Raw genomic sequence first — 21,989 nt, 5'->3', positions numbered from 1 at the left:
TGTGGTGAGCCAGAACTTGACAACTGACTTTATGTAAATGACTTTCCAGCAGCCGGTCATAATTCCAAGTTTTCTTTTCTGGAAACTGACGACAGCAAAAGAGGAGAGAGGTGTGTTCAACCTCCCAGACTGCCAGGAATCGAGGTTAGGAGACCGGCCAAAGTCCTAGAGGATATGTGCAGGCCACATGGCAGGCCCATGACTGGAAGTTGCCTCTATCACTTCAGTTTGGAAACTGTCCCCTGGCCAGTCATGTCAAGTTCTGCAAGCGTTCACAGCCCACCACACCTGCTTACCAACCAGACAGGCCGTCAGGAACAAGGTAGGCCAGGCGCAGTGGGACTTGCCTTTAATCCCAGCACTCAGGAGGCAGAGGCACAGGCAGGAGGATCTCTGAGTGAAAGGTCTACATAGTAAGTTCAGGATAGCCAGGGCTAAACGAAACAAACAAATAAACAAAACAAAACAAGGGATACGGTCTGCCTGGTCAGTTGCCAATCCAAGACCTGCTTGGTGAGACAGCAGATTCCACTCAGCTCCGTGTGAATGAGTCGTGGCGTTCTGGGTCATAATGGTAACTGATCCAGGGCTGGACAACTCGCTGCAACCCTCACAGGGCACACACATCACGCAGGGATCCATTCAGTGACGAGATCACACCGCACTCCTCCCGGAGTTGCAACAAGGCGGTCTCCAGCGGCCACCACAAAGCAGGTGAGAGCCCGCCTGTTTAGGAGTGGGGAGACGGCCCGCCCACTTAGTCGGTCCACAGCGAGCTGGCAGGAGACTAGAGAAGGGATCACACGGCTCTGTCTACTCTGCTCAACTCACAGAAAGGCAGCCTAGTCCAGAGGGTCCTCAGAGTTGGCTCCCGGGTAGCCAGTGACACCTGGTCTGTCGCAGGGGTCATCAGATGGCAGGCCGCAAGGCCTATCAATCCTGCCATGCCCAAGGTCCCGGCATCTTGCAGCAACAAGAGGAAAAGCTCTAGTTAGGCCTGAGCGGGTAGAGTCTTATAGGGGTTCAGGATGCCTTTGGGGTCCAGCAGGACCTTGAGCTGTTGCATAAGCTTCACAGCCACAGGCGGCTTGCTATAGCCGAGGACGTTCTTCTTCTTGAAGCCGAGGCCATGCTCGGCACTGACACTGCCCCGCTGCTCCGCTGTCCAGGCATACACGTAGGGCTCCAAGGCACCGAGCAGCTCCTGGCTAAAGGCCTCTGCCGTCACATTCAGGTGAAGGTTACCATCCCCTGGGGAACAAGGGAACAATTAGGCTGGGTAGGCCCCCAAAGGTCCTCCTCACTTCTAATACCCTGTAAGATGCACTCTCCCCTCGCCAGATGCACCTTGCCCATTCAGGTTATGAACCACAGCCCTTACCCACTCCTTCAATCCTCCAGGATTACGAATGGCAGCTGCTGAGCCCTACCTTACAGTACCTCGGGCAAGTGAGTCCCTGGGAAGCAGCAAGAAGTCCATAGCTACACTGCTGTCCCCAACCCAGCACATTTCCCAAGGTGTCAGAGACAGGCAGTTGGATGAACAAGTCATTCCTGTCAATCAACACCATGTGACCTACAGCATCACTTTTCTACCCTCCCTAGAACGACTGAAAACTGACTTGGGTCTAAAGAGATGGGTTGGCGAGAACCATTCTAGTGCACAAAGACTTTTCAAACAGTACCTGAAATAAAAGAAATGAGGGCAGAGTGCAGGGGTGCACAGATTTGAGCCCAGCACTCAGGAGGCAGAAGGGTGGGGCTCCTTGAGTCTACATAGGGAATTCCAGGTCAGCCAGGGCTACAGAGTAGCAAAGAGATACTTTGTCTCAAGAACCAAAAACAAAAACAAAGAAAAGAGAAAGAAATTAAACAAGGGCATCCATTCAATCCAGGACTTGTGGCCCTTTGCTGGTACAAAACACAGAACTCAACTGACTGACAAGCTCAGCTATGGCAGTCGCTGAAGTGGTGGCATTCTAAGAAAGTATCTCTTACATTCTAAGAAACTGGAACTTTTGCTGGACCTCACAACCAATTTAATATAAGACTACATAATTGACCTGATACCCTGCTATATACTCAGCCTGTTTATTTAGCCTGCTTTTCAATAAAAAAAAAAAAACAATGTAAGAACCAACATTACATGCCTTGGATTCTTCCCATATAATCAGCTTTTACAACCTAAGTGAAGGCATGGGTAGAATCATAATGACTCTGACCCAGAGGAGAGACACGTGGCTATATGTATGCAATGGTAACCATGCTGTATAATATTAAATTACTCCTCCATGCCCCAACCCAGAGGACAGTATATGACTGTATATTAATATGTGATGGTAATCATTTGCTGAAAACAGGAAACGGTGAAAAAAAAAACCTCAAATGGCAAATCTCTGTCATAAACGTTGGCGTCAACATGGATATAACTTGACAGTGTATGTTTATAGTTCTGTTTGTTTACTGAGTACCATGGGACTGGCTGGGGTAAGCTGGTGTAAATAACACAATCGATTGTGAAATTCTGTTAAGGATTTCCGTAAGTCATCCCTCATTCATTCCCCATATGACCTCTCCTAGGCTACTCAGTAAATATAAAGCACGTTGTTTGGGACAGACAGCAGTAGGGCCTCCGAGGCTATCTTTAACATATTTAACTCAGTGCACCACAGTGCAGTTCCCAGGGGCAGGATGACACGCTGCTCACCCAAGTGCCCATATCCCACCACATGTTTGGCACGAGGGCCAACGCGGGTGCGCAGGTCGATCACGAGGTCATAGAGCCGGTCCACTGGGAGGGATATGTCATACTTGAACACGTAGCCGTCACGACTGAGCGCCTCTGTGATCCTCTCCCGCAGGGCCCACAGCATCTGGGACAGTGAAGGCAAACAGTCAGAGCACACCTCAACAGAGCTCCGCGGCCAGCGTCTCTGACATGGCACTGCTTTAATCCAGGTCTTCACAGATGCAGGGGAGGGGCTTGGTGAGCCAAGGCCTGGGCTGTTGGAGGGACCAGTGGAAGCTGGAATGGGGATAGGGAGGCCAAAGCAGAGCAGAAGAGGACCTGGAGCAGAGCTGTTCCCTCACAAGAACTCTTCCATTATTACTTGGTTTTCATACACTGGAACTCACAAAGACTGAACCCCATCTCCCCTCTGCAGAGTCAGCCACTGCCTACCACTTTGTCACACCAGGACCTTCTGTAGGGCAAAAGGGCCAGCCAAAGAAACCCAGCCTGGTCCTGAAACCAGAGCCAGTGAAAGAAACACACTTTGACCCTGAAACCAGAGCCGAATCTGCCCCTGACCAACTAAGCAGAAAACCAACCAAACCTCAGCAGGAAAAATGAATCAATCCCTAAACAGAAAACCAACCAATCCCTGAGCACGAGATCTAGCCAATCTGAGCTCAAGGGACTGAAATCTGACCAACTGTCACCCTGAAAAATCTTCTCCCTGGAAAAACTCCGCCCCTAAGGAGTCCTATATAAGCCCTTGGACGCTTCAGTTTGTTGCTGCCTTTTTCCACCCTGGCAGAGTCAGGCAGAGTCACTCTCCTGGATTCTTCTTCCATCTCAATAAACTTCTTGAGGGAAGACCTTCTTCTCTGGAGCAGAGCTGCAGCCTGGGCTGAGTGGAGTCGAGCAATGCTGTGACACTTGTTGGGGAAAGGTTCCACTAGCAGAGCTGAATGGAGCTGTTACACTCCGGAACCCAGCCGAACTGTAACAACTTCGCTGGGGAAACCCTCCCCTGCCAGAGCAGAGTTGTTACAGTAGAGAAGCCTTCCCCTGCAACAGGGCCGTAAGCTGCTACTCTTACTGGGACCTGTAGTGTTCCTTGGCTCCTGATTGCCAGAACACTTTTCCGTCCAAGCAGTAACACTTTTGGCTCCCAACTGCCAGGATCCTTTGCATCCGAGCCACAGTGTTTACACCTTCACCCTTGTGCCAGTTCCTGAAAAAAACCCCAACATTTCAGGGAACGTACCAAGTAAAACAAATAAAAGATAAGGACTTCCCCTGCCACATGCGCTCTCTCTCTCTCTCTCTCTCTCTCTCTCTCTCTCTGTGTGTGTGTGTGTGTGTGTGTGTGTGTGTGTGTGTGTATGTGTGTGTGTGTGTACTACATGTGAAAGTATAAGGACAACCTTGGGTATTGTTCCTCAGATAGCATCCTCAAATGTTCCTCAGGGGTCTCTGAATAGCCTGGAACTCAAGCATCAGGCTAGGCTAGCTAGGCAGCTGGCCACTGGGATCTGCTTGTCTCCATCTCCCAGGTGCTCGGATTAGAAGCCCATCCCACCAAGCCCAGCCTTTTACATGAGTTCTGGAGATCAAACTCAGGGTCGTACCTACACAGCAAGTAATTTACTGGCTGAGCTGTCACCATAACCGCTCCTTTCCTACGTTACCTCATATCAGGCTTAACCCTGAATAATAATAATAATAATAAAAACCACAACCCCTCACCACCATTGAGGCTACAGTCAAAGTCCAAATCTCCCCAATTCTCTCAAGTGTGTGTGTGTGTGTGTGTGTGTGTGTGTGTGTGTGTGTGCGCGCGCGCATTCAATTTTTAGAGGCAGGGTTCCTTTCTGTGTCTTAGAACTTGCTCTGTGGACCAGGTGGAACTCAGAGATCCACCTGCCTCTGCCTCCTGGGTGCTGGCATTAAAGGCGTGCACCACCACTACCCAGTTTTGTTTTGTTTTTTTGGTTGGTTTGTTTCTCTCAACTTTTATAGCCATTTTGGTCACTCTACACCTGACCACCACATGGCCTACTATCCAATCCCCATCACAGACACATCTAGCTCTGAGAGGAACATGGCAGATACTGCTCTGTGGTGCTCCCTGCTTGTCCTGCAGTCACTAAACCTGCTGTCCCTAGCCGGCCTCTGTCCCCTAACTCTGCTTCAGCCTCCCCCACCTCTAGAACATCTATCCTCTCCCACAAACACCCCAGGGGATATCTTCCTACTTTCCCATCCCATCACCCTGTTGCCCTTACCTGTGTGGCCTCCCTCCAGGGCTCCTCATGAGGCAGGGCTGACAGGGCACTCACTGCACTGGTGTGAGCCTTGTACACAGCACCAGGTCATTGCTGGTGTCCAATCAGTGTGATACCTAGTTCTCACAAGGCACAGAGACATCCAACACATGGAGCCTGGTATCTGTTGTGAGCCACTAACAGGGTGAGGGCTGGAACAGTTTGCATAAGGGGTCAGAGGTCCCTGAAGCGAGATCGGCCCTCTAAACACAGCCATTATTTAGCTATTCTATGTGCGAGGCTGCAGGAAGCACTCTGTCTCCCATGTAGAACCTGTATTTAACTGTATGTACACACGTATACATATGTACATGGGGCATGAAAACGGAAGAGAACCTCTTTGGGGCAAGAAAGGGGACCCACGGGAAGAAGGAAATACTGAGATTGGTAGCAGCGAGGAGATACGAATAAGATACAATAAGTATGTCTAACAACGTCATAACGAAGACCAACAGAATCTTTCATAAAAGCAAGGACAGAGGCTGGAGAGATGACTCAGTGGTTAAGAGCACTGGCTGCTCCTGTAGAGACCCCAGTTCTTTTCAACGACCCACATGGTGGCTCACAACAGTCTGTAGGCTCCAGAGGGTCCGCCATCCTGTACAGGCACAAGGTGTGCAGTGCACACACATACGAGCAGGCGAAGCACTCATACATGTAAAATAAAAATGAATAAATCTTTTTTAAAAAAGTGAAAGTAGAGTGTGAATCACTGTAACTTTCCCAGACGCTGTATGCTCCTGCTGTTATCTGAGCTAATGACCGCCCGATACTTCAACACTAGACAGCACTCTGAATACACGTGCAAAGGTAGACGATTAGGAGGCAAGTGGTGCACACCTTCTGACACATTTGCTTCCTGTAAGTCACAATGCTCCTATAAATAATCCTAATACACTCATTTATCTCACCCCAGGCTAGACTTGACTCTTCTGTCAAATGTAGAGGAAGCAGCGTGGAAAGTACACAGATGAAGTAAACTAGCCTTGGGGCAACACGTAGATTAATAGAAATGGGCTAATTAAGTTATAAGAGCTAGCTAAAAGCAAGCCTAAGCTATTGGCCGAGCTTTCAAAATTAAAAAGAAGTCTCTGTGTGTTTGTTTGGGAGCGGCTGGTGGGGCAGAGCTGACTGTTGGTCTCAACAGAAAACTCTGCCTACACACACACACAATAACAATTTTTAAAAATGAAAAAAGGACAGAGAGAAGGCTTAGCAAGAAAGGCACTTGCTGTGTATGACTGGTAACCTGAGTTAAATACCCAGAATCCACATGGTAAAAGAAAAAAACTGACTCTGCCAAGTTGTCCCCTGTCCAATATGCCACACATGCTATAACATGAATTCACACATATACGTACATGTGTGCACACATGCACACACACACACACACACACACACACACACACACTAATAAATTTCAACAGAAAACTCAGGGCTAGTCTATTTGGATGCACACCTTTCTAGGCCTGGATGGAGGGGGAAGGACCTTGGACTTCCCACAGGGCAGGGTACCCTGCCCTCTCTTAAGGAGGGAGGGGAAGGGAGAAGGGGGAGTTGGGGAGTGGGAGGGGAATGGGAGGAGGGGAGGAAGTGTAAATTTTTGAATGGAAAAATTAAAAAAAAAAAGAAGAAGAAAAGAAAAGAAAACTCAGGATTTCTGAAGAAAAAAAAAAGGATCAGAGGGCAGGGTGACTCAGGACTCCCCAAGGCCTCATTCAACATGAGAAGTCAGTAGAAACATCTTCAAAACCATCCTCGCACCAGAAAAAGACGCTCAGGGATCAGACACCATCCTCTCACTGAGCTACAGCTCTAGAAAAGGGTGTTTTTAAACCCAAATCCAAGTCTACCACCAGCTAGGTAGAAAGGAGGGTGCTGCGACACTTCAGTCTCTCCCAGATATTTTCTAGGAAACTCCAGAGGGACCCAGCATGATGGGGGCATGGGGACCTTGAGGACTCAGAGTGAGCAGCTCTACCATCAGGAGCAGATACAGGGTCACTACCAGGTGGAAAAGCACCACATCAAGATGAAGGAAGAAGCCTGGTGCGGGAAGTCCTTCTGTATACGTGTTGCTCTTACTGGTTAATGAATAAAGAAGTTGGTTTGGCCTGTGATAGGGCAGAGTAGAGCAAGGTGAGGAAAACTAAACTGAAAGCTGGGAGAAAGAAGGCAATGTCGCAAGAAGCCATGACAGACACCAGATGGAACCTTGCCAGTAAGCCACAGCCACGTGGCAATACAAAGATTAATAGAAATGGGTTAAATTAAGATGTAAGAGCTAGCCAATAGGAAGCTAGAGCTAAAAGGCCAAGCGGTGATTTAATTAATACAGTTTCTGTGTGATTATTTTGGGGCTGAGCAGCTGGGAGCAAGCAAGTGGCCTCCTCCTACAACAGAAGCCAAGGTCAAAAGCGGGTGGAAAGTAACATGTTCATCACCATCAGCCTCCAAATAAATCTGCGGCAGTAAGGCAGCCTCATGGAATCAGATCGTCCACAAGGGCTGCCACATTCCCCTCAACACCTTTGATTTGAAGCAGTGTAATTGTTTACACTTCGATAAACGTGGACTGTGGGGCTAGTATGTAGCTCAGTTGTAGGGTTCTCACCTAGCAACATGAAGCCTTGGGTTGCTAAACTAAGCCAGGTATGGAAGAACACCTAAGCTCTTGTGGAGTAGAAGATGGAGGAACAGAAGTTCAAGGATACCCTCAACTATATATAACATGTTCAAGGCCAGCTGAAGCTGGATGAGAACCTGTCTCAAAAAAAAAAAAAAAATCTAAAAGCCAACCAACTAACAAAACAACCACAACTATAAAGAAAAAAACTTTAAAAAAATGCAATAGGATATATAACAGGCTTGCTCTAGAGGTCAAAGCTCAAGGATTCAGTGCTTTTCATACTCCCTAGGCACCTTCCTTTTTTCTCTCTCCAAGGACCAACGCTGGCTGCTTCCTGCAGCCTCTCTGCCATCTGCTGGCAACTCACTGTACTGCAGACAGCAGGACCAGGGCTGGACACCAGGAAAATAAAACCCACAGTTTAGGTGATGAGCAGCTCCCAAACAGATATACCTCCTTTTCCTTTACCCCCTAAGAGAACAAATGACTTCTTGACAATATAGTAAGGCTGATGTGGACTATTCCTTTACACTGTGTAAATATATGTTGCTGTGACTGGCTTAATAAACAAGCTCACTGGCCAATAGCTGAATGAGATAAAGTAAGGCAGGAAAGCCAAACAGAACGTAGGGATGAGAAAGGGCAGAGCCTGGAGTTGTCAGCAGATGCAGAGGGAGCAGAAGATAAACGTGCCATGCTAATAAAGGTACCACCATTTGGCAGAGCGTAAATAAGGAATATGGGTTAATTCCAAATGTAGGAGTTAGTTAGCAATAAGCCTGAGCTATTGGCCAAGCGTCTATATTAAGTCTCTGTGCATTTTGACTACAAAGAGGTTTTCTATCTACACCATGAACCCGGCTGCAGGTTGACCACACGCTACAGTGTTGCTGGACAAACCAGGCCCTAGCTATGTGAACAGGAGGGAAGGAAGGTGGAAAGCAGCGTTCCATCACCTGGACTTTCCTCTGGTCCGTGGCAATGGTGCCGTCGCTCACCAGGCCAGAGTTCAGCACCTGCTCCAGAACGCTGGTCAGCTTCTCAGTATCATGTCCTGCACTGGAGCCTGAGGTCTCAACAAGGACATAGAATGGACTCTCTGTAAGGGAGCAGGAGATGCAGTGTAAGCCCACGCCCACCTACTGGTTAGAACCACTTCACTCTGGGTCAGGCGGCAGAGACAGCTCGTCCCAGGTGCTTAGGGTGGCCTATGAACAGGAAGCATTCGGGCAGGCTAAATTTCACGTGGTTTAAATGTAAGTTTCCTGCTGGCAGACCAAAGGGGACCCTCTGTGTGATGCCCCACCCTGTTCACTCTCAGCCTCGTGGCTGGGTCCAGTTGGGTACCTCCCAAGAGCCCGCTGCGGAACAAGGCTGGCACAGCAATGCACTGTCAGCTCTGAGAGCTGGTCTGCCCACTCTTACATGTCGCTTTTGTCTAAGCTGCTCTATTTACCAATAAAGACTCGGGGGTCAGATGCTGGGGTGAAAACCTGCTAGCTCAGAGAAGCTGAGAAGCAACCTGCTGACCTTCCTAATTGTCTGGAGATCCAGCAAGACTTTGTGTCTCCATCCATCTATCCCAAATCAAAAAGGCCCATGAGCCTCTAAGTCCCTCCCTACTTCTTCCTGTGTGTGCCTCTTTCTATCCACCTTCCTAGGTCCTCCATACTCTTGATGGTTAATTCTTGTTAACTAGTTGCTGGCTCCACCCCCGATCCAAGGTTAATTTTTACTAATTACTCGAAGTTTCACAGAGAGATCAAATATCCTGCAACACTTACAAAACTCCAGAACCCCAGGGAAAGGCCACCTGTCGGTAGACAATCAGCTCAGACATGGTTACGGCAGGCTAAAGGCCATAATTTCTAACATAAGAACTTACTATCTAAAATTAAATGTGTATGACTAGCTTACTGAGGGGCACTGTCCCCTTAACACAACATTAAGGCTTCTTCCAGAACAATAATACGAGTTCATCCTACCACAGATTGAATTCAGTGTTAAAGACAGCCAAGTTTTCCTATACACAATGGCCACACAGTTCTCCTTGCCCACCTGCCCGCCTGGGACATGCCACTGCCGGAACCTTGGAGAGGTCCAACATGTTCCATGGTGTCCAAGCAGCAGGGCAGTGTTACCCAACTGCATAGGAGCAGGTACCTTGTACTGGGTTGGTCAGGTGGAGGTGCTGTCCCACCAACTGCATGCATTCAGCATCCATGAACTCAAATGCAGACAGGATCTCGCCCAGCATCCCCTTGCAGGTGCTGAATGTCTGTAGAACCTCGGCAAACCCAGGGCAGCCTGCAACGGGACATAGTGCTTCAGGCACTACAGAGGGAAGGAGCGCGGGACCCAGGGCCTCACCCATCGCCTGGCAAGGTCACCCCCTTCTCAGCAACAACATATCCCAACTCACATGAACAAGGGGAGTGACCATGAAGAACTGGGTGCTACAGGAAACACTCCATGGTTCAGCCCACAAGTTTATTTCAAGATCTCCAGATCTGAAACTATGCCTAAGAACTGCTACAGTGGGGCTGGAGAGATGGCTCAGAGGTTAAGAGCACTGGCTGCTCTTCCAGAGGTCCTGAGTTCAATTCCCAGCAACCACATGGTGGCTCACAACCACCTGTAATGAGGTCTGGTGCCCTCTTCTGGCCAGCAGGTATACATGCAAAACAGAACACTCTGTCTGTAATAAATAAATAAATCTTAAAAAAAAAAAAAAAAGAACTGCTACAGTGTACTCAGAATGGCAAAAGGAATCAGAGAGCCAATCCTGGCAAAGTATGTAAACATGGGGCCAGAACCGAGAGCCATCAGAAACAGGTCATTTCGCTCACCCATAAGCACAGAGGTCTAAGTCGGTCTCAGAAATTCACCAGACACTCATCTATGGACACCTGAGATCTCTGCAGGGCTACAGAACTTGGGGGCCACAGAGAAGCCCCAGGGTAGCTGTATGGAAGCAGAAAGGAACTAAGGGGCTGTATCCACAGGTAGAAACCCTGTCATAGGAGATGACATTCCTGGACTTTAGAAGATCCAGGACCAGCGAGCAAAAAGCAACACAACCCCTTCCAAGAGGAAACCACCCTCATCCTAGGCTTCTAGGAAGCAAACAGTTGAGAAACATGGCTATGCTTACAGCCCAAGATAACTCAGAACACATGGACAAGATGCTGTGAGAAACCAGGTCCTCCACTACAAGAAATGGTCTTGGATGCAGTTAGAGAGAACGAGAGACTAAGAAATGTCTAGTGCAGCAGACAGATAAAGAGCCAGAGAAATGGCCCGTGAACAGTGCTGTGACAGAGACTTTAAAAATATCAACTACCTGGGGAAACAGCTCAGTCTTTGGTGATGTGCTGGCTGTCCAAACAGAAGGACCTCAGCACGGAGCTGGAGAGATGGCCCAGAGGTTAAGAGCACTGGCTGCTCTTCCAAAGGACCTGGGTTTGGTTCCCAGCACCTACATGGTGGCTCACAAGCATCTGTAACCCTAGTTCCAGGGAACCTGACTCCTTCCTCTGGTCTCCATTGGCACTGCACACACATGGTGCACAGACATACATGCAGGCATAACAACGTACATGCTGGTAAAACAACATACAAGTTTTTTTAAAAAAGGAAAAAAAAGAAAGGAAGAAGAAAAAAGGAAGAAAAGAAAAGGCAGGTATGGTGGCGTACACCTGGAATTCGTACACTGAGGAATTGAAGACAGATGCATCTCTATGGCTCACTGGTCAGCCTGCTTAGTCTAATCAGTGGTTACCAGGACAACGAAAAAGTCTTGTCTCAAAAAAAAAAAAAAAAAAAGGCTGACCTCTGGACCGCACAAGCAGGCACATAAATGTGCACCCCACACACATGAATATAAATAGATAAAGGACATAATAAGAACAAATGACTGGGAAAAGACCATAAGAAAGACCGACAGCCTCCTCTGGTAGGATCTGGTGAGTCAAGCGTGCCCATTTCCTTCCAGAACTCACTCAGCTTAGCTGAATGAGTCAGCTGCAGACAGAAGCTGGATAACAATCCAGAAAGAGGAAAGAGAAAAACATGAACCACAGGCAGCAAAGGCAGGCCATAGACAGAAGTCACGTCAGCTGCATAGTAAAGAAAGACCAGATGGTGTAAGAACTCTACATAAGGAGAGACGCTATAGCCGACTGCGGTGAGCTAGAGCGAGGAAGAGAGAGAGAGAGACCGACTTCCCCACAGAAATTACCACCATGCCACTGTTTCGCTCGGAATCACAGAACACATTTCTGAAATCCAAGCACAGTGGGACAAAGAAGAAAAGAGTCTCAATTATGCTAGAGTAAAGTGTGATCTGACGAGAAACAGCTTATCACCTCTGTTTCAGGCTACACTCTGGACACCTGGAGGGCCAAGACCCAAATCTCCGGACAGGAAGCAGAGAGGCAAGGAGCAATGGGCTCCTCTCATTCCAAGTTCACACCAACATGTCTGACTCAGAAGTAGGTTGAGGGGGACCTACCGAGGAAAGCCACATTCACAGCCTTGGGCCTGGGTGGGCACAAGATGGACACGGCAGTGATGATTCCCAGGGTGCCCTCTGACCCAATGAACAGCTGCTTCAGGTCATAGCCTGTGTTATCCTTCCTCAGGGAGGTCAGGCAGTTCAGAATGGTTCCATCAGCAAGTACCTGGCAAGAGGAAAGAGACAGGCCTTCCCGCATCAGCCACCCTTACCTTCTCTGGAGATGCTGACCCAACTCCAACCTCCCCACACCCCAAAAATAGCCAGTTATTAACCCTCTACCACTGTACCCATCCCACCCCCATTTACTTCAGGATGGAGCCTGGGGATGAATAGAACCTGGAGTGGATTAATCAGACTAAAGGGATGATATTTATCCCCAGCTAGAGCAAGACTCTCCCAACCGCAACTTAAGTTCATTGTCTGGACGGAAACCCACCCAAAGAACACACGGAGGCACACCTGTGGAGGGCAAAGACCACAGCTGGAGGGAGAGGGCAGCATAGCTCATGCAAGTGAGGGACACAGTTAGGAAGAGTAGGGAACACAGATGAGGGAACACAGAAGCCGGGAGCATGCCTTCAGTGGGCAGGGAACACATCTGGGAGAGGCAAGGAACCTCTAGAGCTGGGAAGAACAAAAGCACAGCTTGCGGGGGGGGGGGGGCAGGGAACACACCAAAGAGGGAAGAGCCATAAAAGGGGACCGAGGAGCACAGCTGGAGATACACGGCTGGGAGGACTGATCAGCAGGGAACAGCCCAGCTTGAGGGTCCCCTCAATATCCGAGACCCTAGGGCATAAAGGCATTGCTGGCTCCCATATGACAATTCTAACCTGAGACCTGTTGGCTAGTACATCAAGTCAGTGGCTTACTGGATTTTCAGGACAGTAAGTACAGAAAAAATAGTAGTAGTAGCTGGCAACCAACCAGAAAGCTAAGCCACTGGGACACTGTGACTTACTGGAAAAAGCATAGTTTTCTGTCTAAGAAAAACACACTCTGCCCTTAGAACCCACCAGGAGACAGGATAAGTAAGTTAGTCTTCACTGTCAACTTAACCGATAGAAAATCAGGAGCTGCGGAGATCACTCAGTGGGTAAAACATGCTGCACGACTTGAGTTCCAACGTCCAGCACCCACATCAACAGTTGGATCTAGAGCCTGTGAGAAGGTTTGGGGGAGGGGCAGCTGCCACTAAGCCTGACAACCCAGGTCAATCCCCATAATCTACAGAGCAGAAATAGAGAGCCAACTTCTACAAGCTGTCCTCTGGCCTCTACATATGTGTCATATACACACACATGCACGCATGCAACAGACATGGAGAGTCAGACATGGTGGCATAGGTCTTTAATCCCAGCACTCAGGAGGCTGAAGCAGGTGGATCTCTGCGAGTCTGAGGTCAGTCAACACAGAGAGTTCCAGGTCGGCCAGGGTGACACAGTGAAGCTCTGACTATATATATATATATGAGATGGATGTACATGGCAATCTGTGCTATAATCCCAGCCCTAGGAGGCAGAGATAGGAGAATCACTGCCCAACAGGCCAGCCAGTTGGTGAGTTCCAGGTTCAAAAAAAGACTATCTCAGAAAACAAGGTAAAGAGTAATAGGAGACACTTAAGATCTCTCTCCCTCTCCCTCTGTCTGTCTATCTGTCTGTCTGTCTGTCTGTCTGTCTGTCTCTCTCTCTCTCTCTCTCTCTCTCACACACACACACACACACACACACACACACGGGGGGGGGGGGGAGAACTGACTTTAAATTTAAATTGCCATGGAAGCACCAGGCCTGTAGTGTCTGTGTCGGTGTTTCCAGAAATATTTAACTGAGGTAGGGAAACCCATCTTGAAAGTGGACAGCAACAACCCCCAGCTTATCTTTTTGTGCTTCCGGATACAATGTAACCAGACAATGTAACCAGCTCGCTCACAGTCCGGCCACCATCCTTTCCCAACCCTGATGGACTGTATCCTCTCAACCTGAGTCAAAAGAAACCTCTCCTCCCTTACGTTACTTGTCAATTACTTTATGGCAGCAGTGGGAAAAGTAATTAATACAGCAAGGGTTCAGGGAAGGGGAAGGGAGTCCAGGAGGGAAACTGGCAGGGATGTGACTCCATATCAAGGTGGCCTTAGCTAACCTTCCTCCTTCTCCAATTCCTGAAAGTCTAGTACAAGTAGAATATTGCTGCCTGAATGAAGTGACCCCTGGCGGTTCCTTAGGAGGACTCCACATGTGCCCGAGGTGCCCAGAGCCAGGAACCATTACAATAGGGTCTCTAATCTGGAATCAGATACACACACACACACCAATATAGCCCCACATCCTGCACCACTGCCAAGTCAACACCCTCAGATGGAAGGTAAGATGTCTCCAGGACAGGCTATGCACCCTATTAGAACCCAGCTCACCACTTCCAGGCCCAGGACAGTCCCTCGAAGTGAGCCATATCGCAGAAAGCGCAGACCACCAGCATTGGTTGCCACATTGCCCCCAATGTGGCAGCTGCCCTTGGCTCCCAAGTCCAGGGGCATGATGAAGTCCCGCTCCTGCACATACTGACTCAGCTCCTCCAGCACACAGCCCGCCTGGCAGACCAGAATTCCTACAAAGAGCAACTGAGTTACCAACAACTTCGGGGTTTCCAGGGGTATGAGAATGCTTGCTGTTGAGAAACCCCAAACTCCTCTGTAGTAAGAACCCCCAGAAACAAGAGTGTTCTCCTCCGAGATCAAGCAAGAAGGAAGACTTCCTGCTACACAGGAAAAACATCACTTGGTCCTTTGTAATTACAATATAAGACAAGAAAAATTAGAAAGGCAAAAACGGAGAAAAGTGCTTGTCTAACTAAGGGGAGGGAGTAGAAGAGAGGGTTGTTACAAAGCAGTGACCTCAGCTTGGGGAGCAGCGGGTCCCAGGTTACAATGTTTAGATCTGTTTTGGTGATGAAAACTGTTGCTGACTGCAAACAATAGTCCCCTATACAGCAACCCAGCCTTGGTATGGGAGAAGGCTATGAAACTCTTTCACGGTATCACTCACTGTGTAGCATGTATGCCCAGGACAAGCTGTGGTGGCAAACTCTGGATACAAAGGAGACTTGTGTGGCATGTCCACAGTGTGAGACACCTAGTGAGTCACCTAGTGACTTACAGCACACAGAAGATGGTCCTGATGCAGCTATGCAGCTGCCAGCTCTATCCCAGTCAGGACCCCCGCCCTCTCCCACACATTTGCTAGCCTCAGGCTAGGGAGGAAGAACAGAGGAGTTGGGAGCACACAGAACACAAGCTTACCGGATACATCATGAAAGCTGATGACTTGGTTCATGAGGGCAGTGGACAGGATGATTTCATCAAAGACGGGGACACTGCCCCCCACCATGCCAGTGTTTCCCCCTTGTGGATTCACAGCCAAGTTTCTCTTATGGCAATGCCTGGGACAAATATAGGATAGATATCAAGCCAGCATCCCAAAGCCCAGACAACCACCCCATCGCCAAAGGACAGGCTACCAAGCTGACACCTGTCTCTGAAACCTCATCTCCTTTTTAGGCCTTCCTGCTACAGAGGTTCTTCCCCAATACCCTGTGAAGAAGGAGAGTCTCCCCTCTCCTCCCACAAAGCTATACACAGAGGAAGGGAGGCTGACATTGTCTCTGGGGCATGGGGAAGAGGCCTATGTGGCCTAATTCTAATACCTTCAGAGCTCTCTCACTGTTTCTAAGAGTCAGAGGTGACACCATCTTTACCTCCACCACTCTCACCTCCTCTAATCCCACTGCTGTAGGCTGAGCTCTGAGCCTGAACCACCAGCCCTCGGGCTGTACTTGTAAAGCATCCTCCAGCCAGGACTCTTGCAGATAGGGATCTGGAGAAAGGGATGCCCTTGCCCATGAGCACTCAGTGAACCCCAAGGGCAGCAAACCACAAGGATCTTCTATTGGGCAGGTGTGAATGTGGCCCGTGGTGTCGGAAAGCACTGACGACAAACATCTCCTCACTTAGGAATACAGGAGATTTCCTCTTACCTAAGAATCTGGGACACTTCCTCCGTGGTCTGGGGCCTCAGCAACACTTTACTACAGCCTGTGACAAGAGAATAGACTTGTCAGCCCACGTGGAGGGACGTGGCTCAGTCACAATCCTTCCTTGAAGGTGACACACACTTTTAATCCCAGCACTCGGGAGGCAGAAGCAGGCAGATCTCTGAGTTCAAGGTCAGCCTGGTCTACAGAGTGAATTCAGGTCAGCCAGGGGTACACAGAAAAACATTTGTCTCAAAATAAAAAAAAAAAGTGTGCAGGTATCCTCTTTGCCTCGGTCTCTCTTGCAGGTACCTCTCCCTGATAATCCACCTGTCCTGGCTAGTTGCTAGTTTTATGTCAACTTGACACTAGCTAGAGTCATCTGAAAGAGGGAAATTCAATTAAGAAGATGCCTCCATCAGATCTAGCTGGAGGACATTTTCTTAATTATTGATTGGTGTGGGAGGGCCCAGCCCATGGTGGGTGGAGCCATCCCTGGGCTGGTGGCCCTGGGTTCTATAAGAAAGCAGGCTGAGAAAGCCATGGGAGCAAGTCAGTAAGAGGCCTCCATGGCCTCTGCATCGGCTCCTGCTGCCAGGTTCCCACCCTGACTTTCTTCAATGATGAACAGTGATGCGGAAGTGTGAGCCAAACAAACCCTTTCCTCCCCAGGTTTCTTTAGTCATGGTGTTCCATCACACCCTAGGTAGGACACCACCAAAGGAACATTCCGCATCACCAGCCACCCATTTCAGGCCTGGCTGCCCAACGCCCCTGTGGCTCCCTAGCTTTCTTCCTGATGAACTCATTAGGACTTCAGTAACCACTCATATTGGGGACAAATATGACCCGCTGCCTATTTTTACAAACAGGAAACACAATCATATCCTAGCTTATGCTCGCCCACGACTGCCAATGCCCCTCCAAACTTCTACTCACCTTGCCTCTCCACCCACGAGCGACGATGCTTCCTCTGGCTACTGCAGGCGATCTGCTTCCTACCTGGAGCCCCACACCTGTGCAGCTCGCTTACACACAGTCCACCACTCCTGCTCTCTGGGGCTCACTGCCCTTTCCTTCCTCCCTTTCTACCCACCTTTCCCCCATCCTTCCCATCGGCTCGGTAAACCAGCTAAAATGCTCTCATCTTAAAACAAAAAACTGAAAACAAACCTCCTCTGGCCTGGGATCCTATAAAATGCCCTCACTGCCCAAACCCCTGGATGACAGTATACACTTCAGGAAACACCCAAGAGAACTCTCCCTCCCTCCTCCAGTCTGGAATAGACTCCAGCAATTTTTGTCTTTCACCAAGGACCGTGCCCACAGCTCTGAGTTAAGGTCACTAATGGCATCGATCTCATTCACCTTCCCTAATCTGCTATCACATGTGGCAATCCGTGCCCCTTCACCGAGCCTTTCTCCATTGATTCTGTACCATATTCCTTTGGCTCCCTGCTGTCCCTTGGCCTTGCTTTCCCAGTCTCCTTAGCTGGTTCCTCTTCTCCACTAATGGTCTTGGGCCCCAGGGGCCCCAACGCTGGACTCCAGATTGGCCACTGGGCTGCATCTATCTGTACAAACCCAAACTCCATTTCCCCAGAGGTTCTCCTGGGCCCCTTTCTAGCCAGTAAACAGAGATCCAGGGTTCCACTGTCTGCACAGCCCTGCGGTTGTTCCTCTGTATCTCATAAACAGACCTAGAGACAACCCTTTCCGGTTCCTCTGGAACCCGTGATGGCTCCATTTTTATCAGGTCTTTCCTGATAACAAGAGAACATCCATGAAGTATTGGGCCATCCTGCCTGGCACTCAAGTATCCTCATTTCCGGTCAAAGGCATTCTTCGTATGTTGTTACCAAGTACTTCTCTTTATAGCAAGAACATCACGCTGTGTTTTCAAGTTGGATGAAATCACTTCAGAAGAGAAAATGAGACATAGTAACCACTGGGCCTGGGCTACTGAGCAACAGAAACAGGTGCAGGAAGAGGAGGAGGCTGAGAGCAGCAATTATGTAACAGCCAGAGGGTCAGTCACGTACCCCGCTCTATAGAGATACCTGGATCCCCACAAAGATGGAATCTTAACCCTGGAACCTATGGGAATGGCTTGATACTATAGAAATAAGCTCATTTTTTTAAAACCTTTTAAAATGCATTTATTTTTTTTATTTCATGTGTGTTGGTGTTTTGCCTGTGTATATGTCTGTGTGAAGGTGTCAGATCCTCTGGAACCGGAGCTACAGACAGTTGTGAACTGTCATGAAGGGTACTAAGAACTGAGCCCCGGTCCTCTCAAGAGCAGCCAGTGCTCTTAATCGCTGAGCCATCTCTCCAGTCCAATGTAGAAATAGGCTCTTGACAGGATAATGAAGATCTAAGGTTGAGTGCTGGAGACGGCTGAGTAACTAAGAGCAGACTAGAGGACTAGAGCTTGACTCCTAGAACCCACACTTGGCCGCTCACAACTGCCTCTAACTCCAGCTCCAGGAGCTCTGACGCCTCCTTCTGGCTTCCACGTGGACCGCATTCACGTGCACCAACCCACACTCTCACACACATACAAAATTTGTTGTTTTAAATTTCTCAAGTTAAAATCATTCTGGACTAAGTGGACCCTAAATACACTGACAAGGTTTCTCTGAGACAGAAGAGGATACCTGGAGAGATGGCTCAATGATTAAGAGCACTTGCAGCTTTTGCAGAGAACCACATCAGGTGACTGACAACTGCCGGGAACTCTTAACTCCAAGACGTCCAACATCTTCTGGCTTCCGAAGTCACTTACTGTTCTCTCTCTCTCTCTCTCTCTCTCTCTCTCACACACACACACACACACACAAAATAAATCTTTTCTTTTTGTTTTGTTTTTTTGTTTTTGTTTTTTCAAGACAATGTTTCTCTGTGTAGCCCTGGCTGTATCGGAACTCACTTTGTCAACCAGGCTGGCTGGCCTGGAACTCTAAGATCCGCCTGCCTCTGCCTCTGTGCTAGGATTAAAAGGGTGTGCCACCACCTCCCAGCTAATAAATCTTTTTTAAAAAAAAAAAAAAAAGACAGAAGAGGACCAAAGATTGAGGCCACATAAAGCTGAAGCTGGAGGGTGCTACCAGGAACACCTGAAGTCACCAGAAGGACTCTGAGCTTCCAGAACTGAGAGGGGGGGCGGGTGCCTTGGGTGAAAACTGCCTAAGAAGCTACACAGATGCAGGCAGTGGTATCACAGTCCTCGCTTCAGCCAAGGACCTCCGCTTTTCAATCTGCCAATTTTACTCCCTGTAGTGTGGGAGAATTGTCTGTATTCTGTCAATCATACTTTAATAAAACGTTGATTGGCCAGGCAGGCAGGATATGCGGGAAAGCCAGACAGGAAGCAGAGGTGGAGCAAAGAGACTGGGAGTATTCTGGGAAGCAGGAAGCTCCCTCTGCACTCCTGCGCAGACCACCAAAGAGACAGGATGTAACCTGCCCAGCTGAGAAAGGTACTGAGCCCTGTGGCTAACATAGATAAGGATAATGGGGTAACAAAAGTTGTAAGAGCTAATAAGTAGCCTGACCTAATGGGCCAATCAGTTTATAATCTTATGGAGTCCTGTGTATGATTTTCCTTGGGGTATGCCGGTTGTGGGGTACCAGTGGGACAGAAACCCCAACAAGCCGGCCCTCATGTTACATCCCTGAAGACCTCGGCAGTGTCTTCCAAGGCATCCAAGGCGTGTTCACAGTGAATGCTACTCCCATCACCTACACTGTGTACCTGGTCTCTGCACTTCGATCTCTTACTCCACTGCCCAGGTCCTGACTCACCCCGGACGCTCCTCAGCCAGTCCACATTGCATGCCTCCAGCTGCTCAGGGTCTGTGATCACTCTGCCAGGTATGATGCGTTCAAAGGCAGCCAGGTCCTCCTCAGACACAGTGGAGAACGGCAGCCGTTGCACTGGGTATCGCTCAGGGGTCAGCATCACCTCAGGGCTGCCGGAGACGGAGGAGTACCTTCTGCAAGCCAAGGGGCTGTACGAATCCCGTGGGCAACCCAGCCACTTCAGCCCCACCGAGGCTCCCTGAATGTAGGTCCTCCTCCATCCTGATGATGCCCAGAAGAGTCTTGCAGAACATCTGGGCACCAAATGGAACACCATTGCCCCTGCCCTTAGATAGACAGATGGATACATAGATAGATATAAGTAAAAATTGAACTTTCAGCTCACGAGCAATGAAGTAATGGGAGAGCCCCACAATGGCGTCTGTACCACATGAAGTCACATACGCATTGCCTAGAGCAGCAGTTCTCAATATGCTGGTCATTACCCCTTTGGGGTCGCCTATCAGATATCCTGCATATCAGCATTTAAATTACAGTTCATAACACTAGCAAAATTACAGTTATGAAGCAGCAACAAAATAATTTTACAGTTGGGGAGCTGTATTAAAGGGTCACATTAGGAAGGTTGAGAGCCACTAGCCTAGAGGAACGGGATGGCTTGGCACTAGAATGACAGAGGAAGGGGATTCAGGCTGCAGGACATAGAGGGTAAGATACTTAGAAGGGTTGGGTTCTGAATGTTTCACCCAGCATATCAGCCCTGTAAATTCACTCGTGTATACTTCGTGGTGGTGCATTCTCTCCTGGGCATTATATTTTAACGTTTGCAAACAGCAACCGCTTTTCCAGACCCTTCACCTTCAAAACAAAACTAGGTTTTAAAGCCCAAAAAGGGAAGGTATCACGGGAATTGTGCACCTAAGCAGTTGAAAGGCAAACTTTACATCTTACGTATACCTTGCCATAAGTTTTAAAAGGCCTGGAGGGAAGGGAACTGCGACAGTGCATACTGGCCCGGGTAAGGCAGCTAACACAGGAGGCTTATCCAGAAGACGCCACCTTCCAACTGAAAGCTCTCCTTGGCCGCCGCTTCCGCCTTACCTGGGACGGAAAACCACAACACAGCATGCGCGAAGCATGCGCATGCGCTGTGACGTCAGGGAGGACAAACTATTTGCAATCCTACCTAACACGGCCTGGGAGCGCTGCGGGTGACAACGCTGTAAATAGGCTCACACCGCCGGCAGTCCCGGCTCGCTCCCGACCCACTTGACAGGCCACAGCCCCGGCGGCACAGACCCAGACACCAGCGCCCACCACCCTGGAACTGCAGCCGGCCCACTACGCACCCTAGCGTCCGTCCGAGTGCAAAAACTGAGTCCGCACACTTGCCCAGGTTCCCACCCTTGCACCACCTTAGGCCTAGACCAGTCGGGATGAAGCAAGCGACTGCGCATGTGTCGGTCCTCCCTTTCCAACCCCGCCCTTAGGCCCTGACTTAATCCTCCGAGTCCTTCCAGTGAGCTCTCCTGACCCAACCTGAGTACCCCAGGTCCCAAAAAGAGGCTGTTCTGCTTGGATCAGAATCTGACTCCACGCAGCAGATGTCCACGCGCTCCCTATTCCGAGCGCTTTTCCCAACTGATCTCATCATGGTCCACACGACTAGTCCCAAAAGCTAAGTGCCCACTCCTTCATCTCACTGTGGCTCCTTCCCCAGGAACCCTGTCACCCTTGGAAGCTCTTCTCTTCCCCCGAGATTTCTGTTTCCCTAGGGACCTCTATCGCCCCTATGGATCTCTACCCTCTTCCTCTCTCTCTCCCCCGAGCTTCCGTCTCACCTGAGGCCACTGGTTCATCAACAGGCACTACTTCGAAAGCCCAGCCCTCAAAGTAACACTTCACTGAGCAAGGTCCAGGGCAGGGCCTTAC

At 49.3% G+C, this 21,989-nt stretch overlaps 1 protein-coding gene across 6 annotated transcripts; it reads right to left on the bottom strand.

Moving 5' to 3' along the window:
- On the bottom strand, positions 1 to 21,989 carry D2hgdh (D-2-hydroxyglutarate dehydrogenase). 6 transcript variants are annotated; one of them, XM_048441976.3, is made up of 10 exons: positions 21,899 to 21,989; positions 20,040 to 20,383; positions 16,236 to 16,293; positions 15,502 to 15,641; positions 14,617 to 14,810; positions 12,195 to 12,363; positions 9,845 to 9,988; positions 8,638 to 8,780; positions 2,708 to 2,873; positions 1 to 1,251 (listed from the first exon to the last, which is right to left on the bottom strand). In XM_048441976.3, exons 2-10 carry the CDS (start codon positions 20,371 to 20,373, stop codon positions 992 to 994), a joined length of 1,608 nt encoding a protein of 535 aa, XP_048297933.3. In that variant the 5' UTR covers positions 20,374 to 20,383; positions 21,899 to 21,989; the 3' UTR covers positions 1 to 991. The 6 variants fall into 6 exon arrangements, with proteins under 6 accessions (XP_048297933.3, XP_048297932.3, XP_048297934.3 ...); XM_048441975.3 differs by lacking the exon at positions 21,899 to 21,989 and adding an exon at positions 21,407 to 21,558; XM_048441977.3 differs by lacking the exon at positions 21,899 to 21,989 and adding an exon at positions 21,407 to 21,507 and having other exon boundaries at positions 20,040 to 20,378.

Source organism: Myodes glareolus, chromosome 1, assembly GCF_982192425.1.
Source record: "Myodes glareolus chromosome 1, mMyoGla1.1, whole genome shotgun sequence".
Lineage (NCBI taxonomy): Eukaryota > Metazoa > Chordata > Mammalia > Rodentia > Cricetidae > Myodes > Myodes glareolus.
This window is presented reverse-complemented; position numbering and strand designations above follow the sequence as displayed.

What these genes read in the sequence shown, in the direction of transcription:
- D2hgdh (XM_048441974.3), bottom strand. An exon ending in CTGGCTGAGGAGCGTCCGGG is followed by an intron (nt 16,294 to 20,039) that starts GTGAGTCAGGAC and finishes CTCTTGTCACAG; the next exon opens with GCTGTAGTAAAGTGTTGCTG. An exon ending in TGTGAATGTGGCTTTCCTCG is followed by an intron (nt 9,989 to 12,194) that starts GTAGGTCCCCCT and finishes GTCCCGTTGCAG; the next exon opens with GCTGCCCTGGGTTTGCCGAG.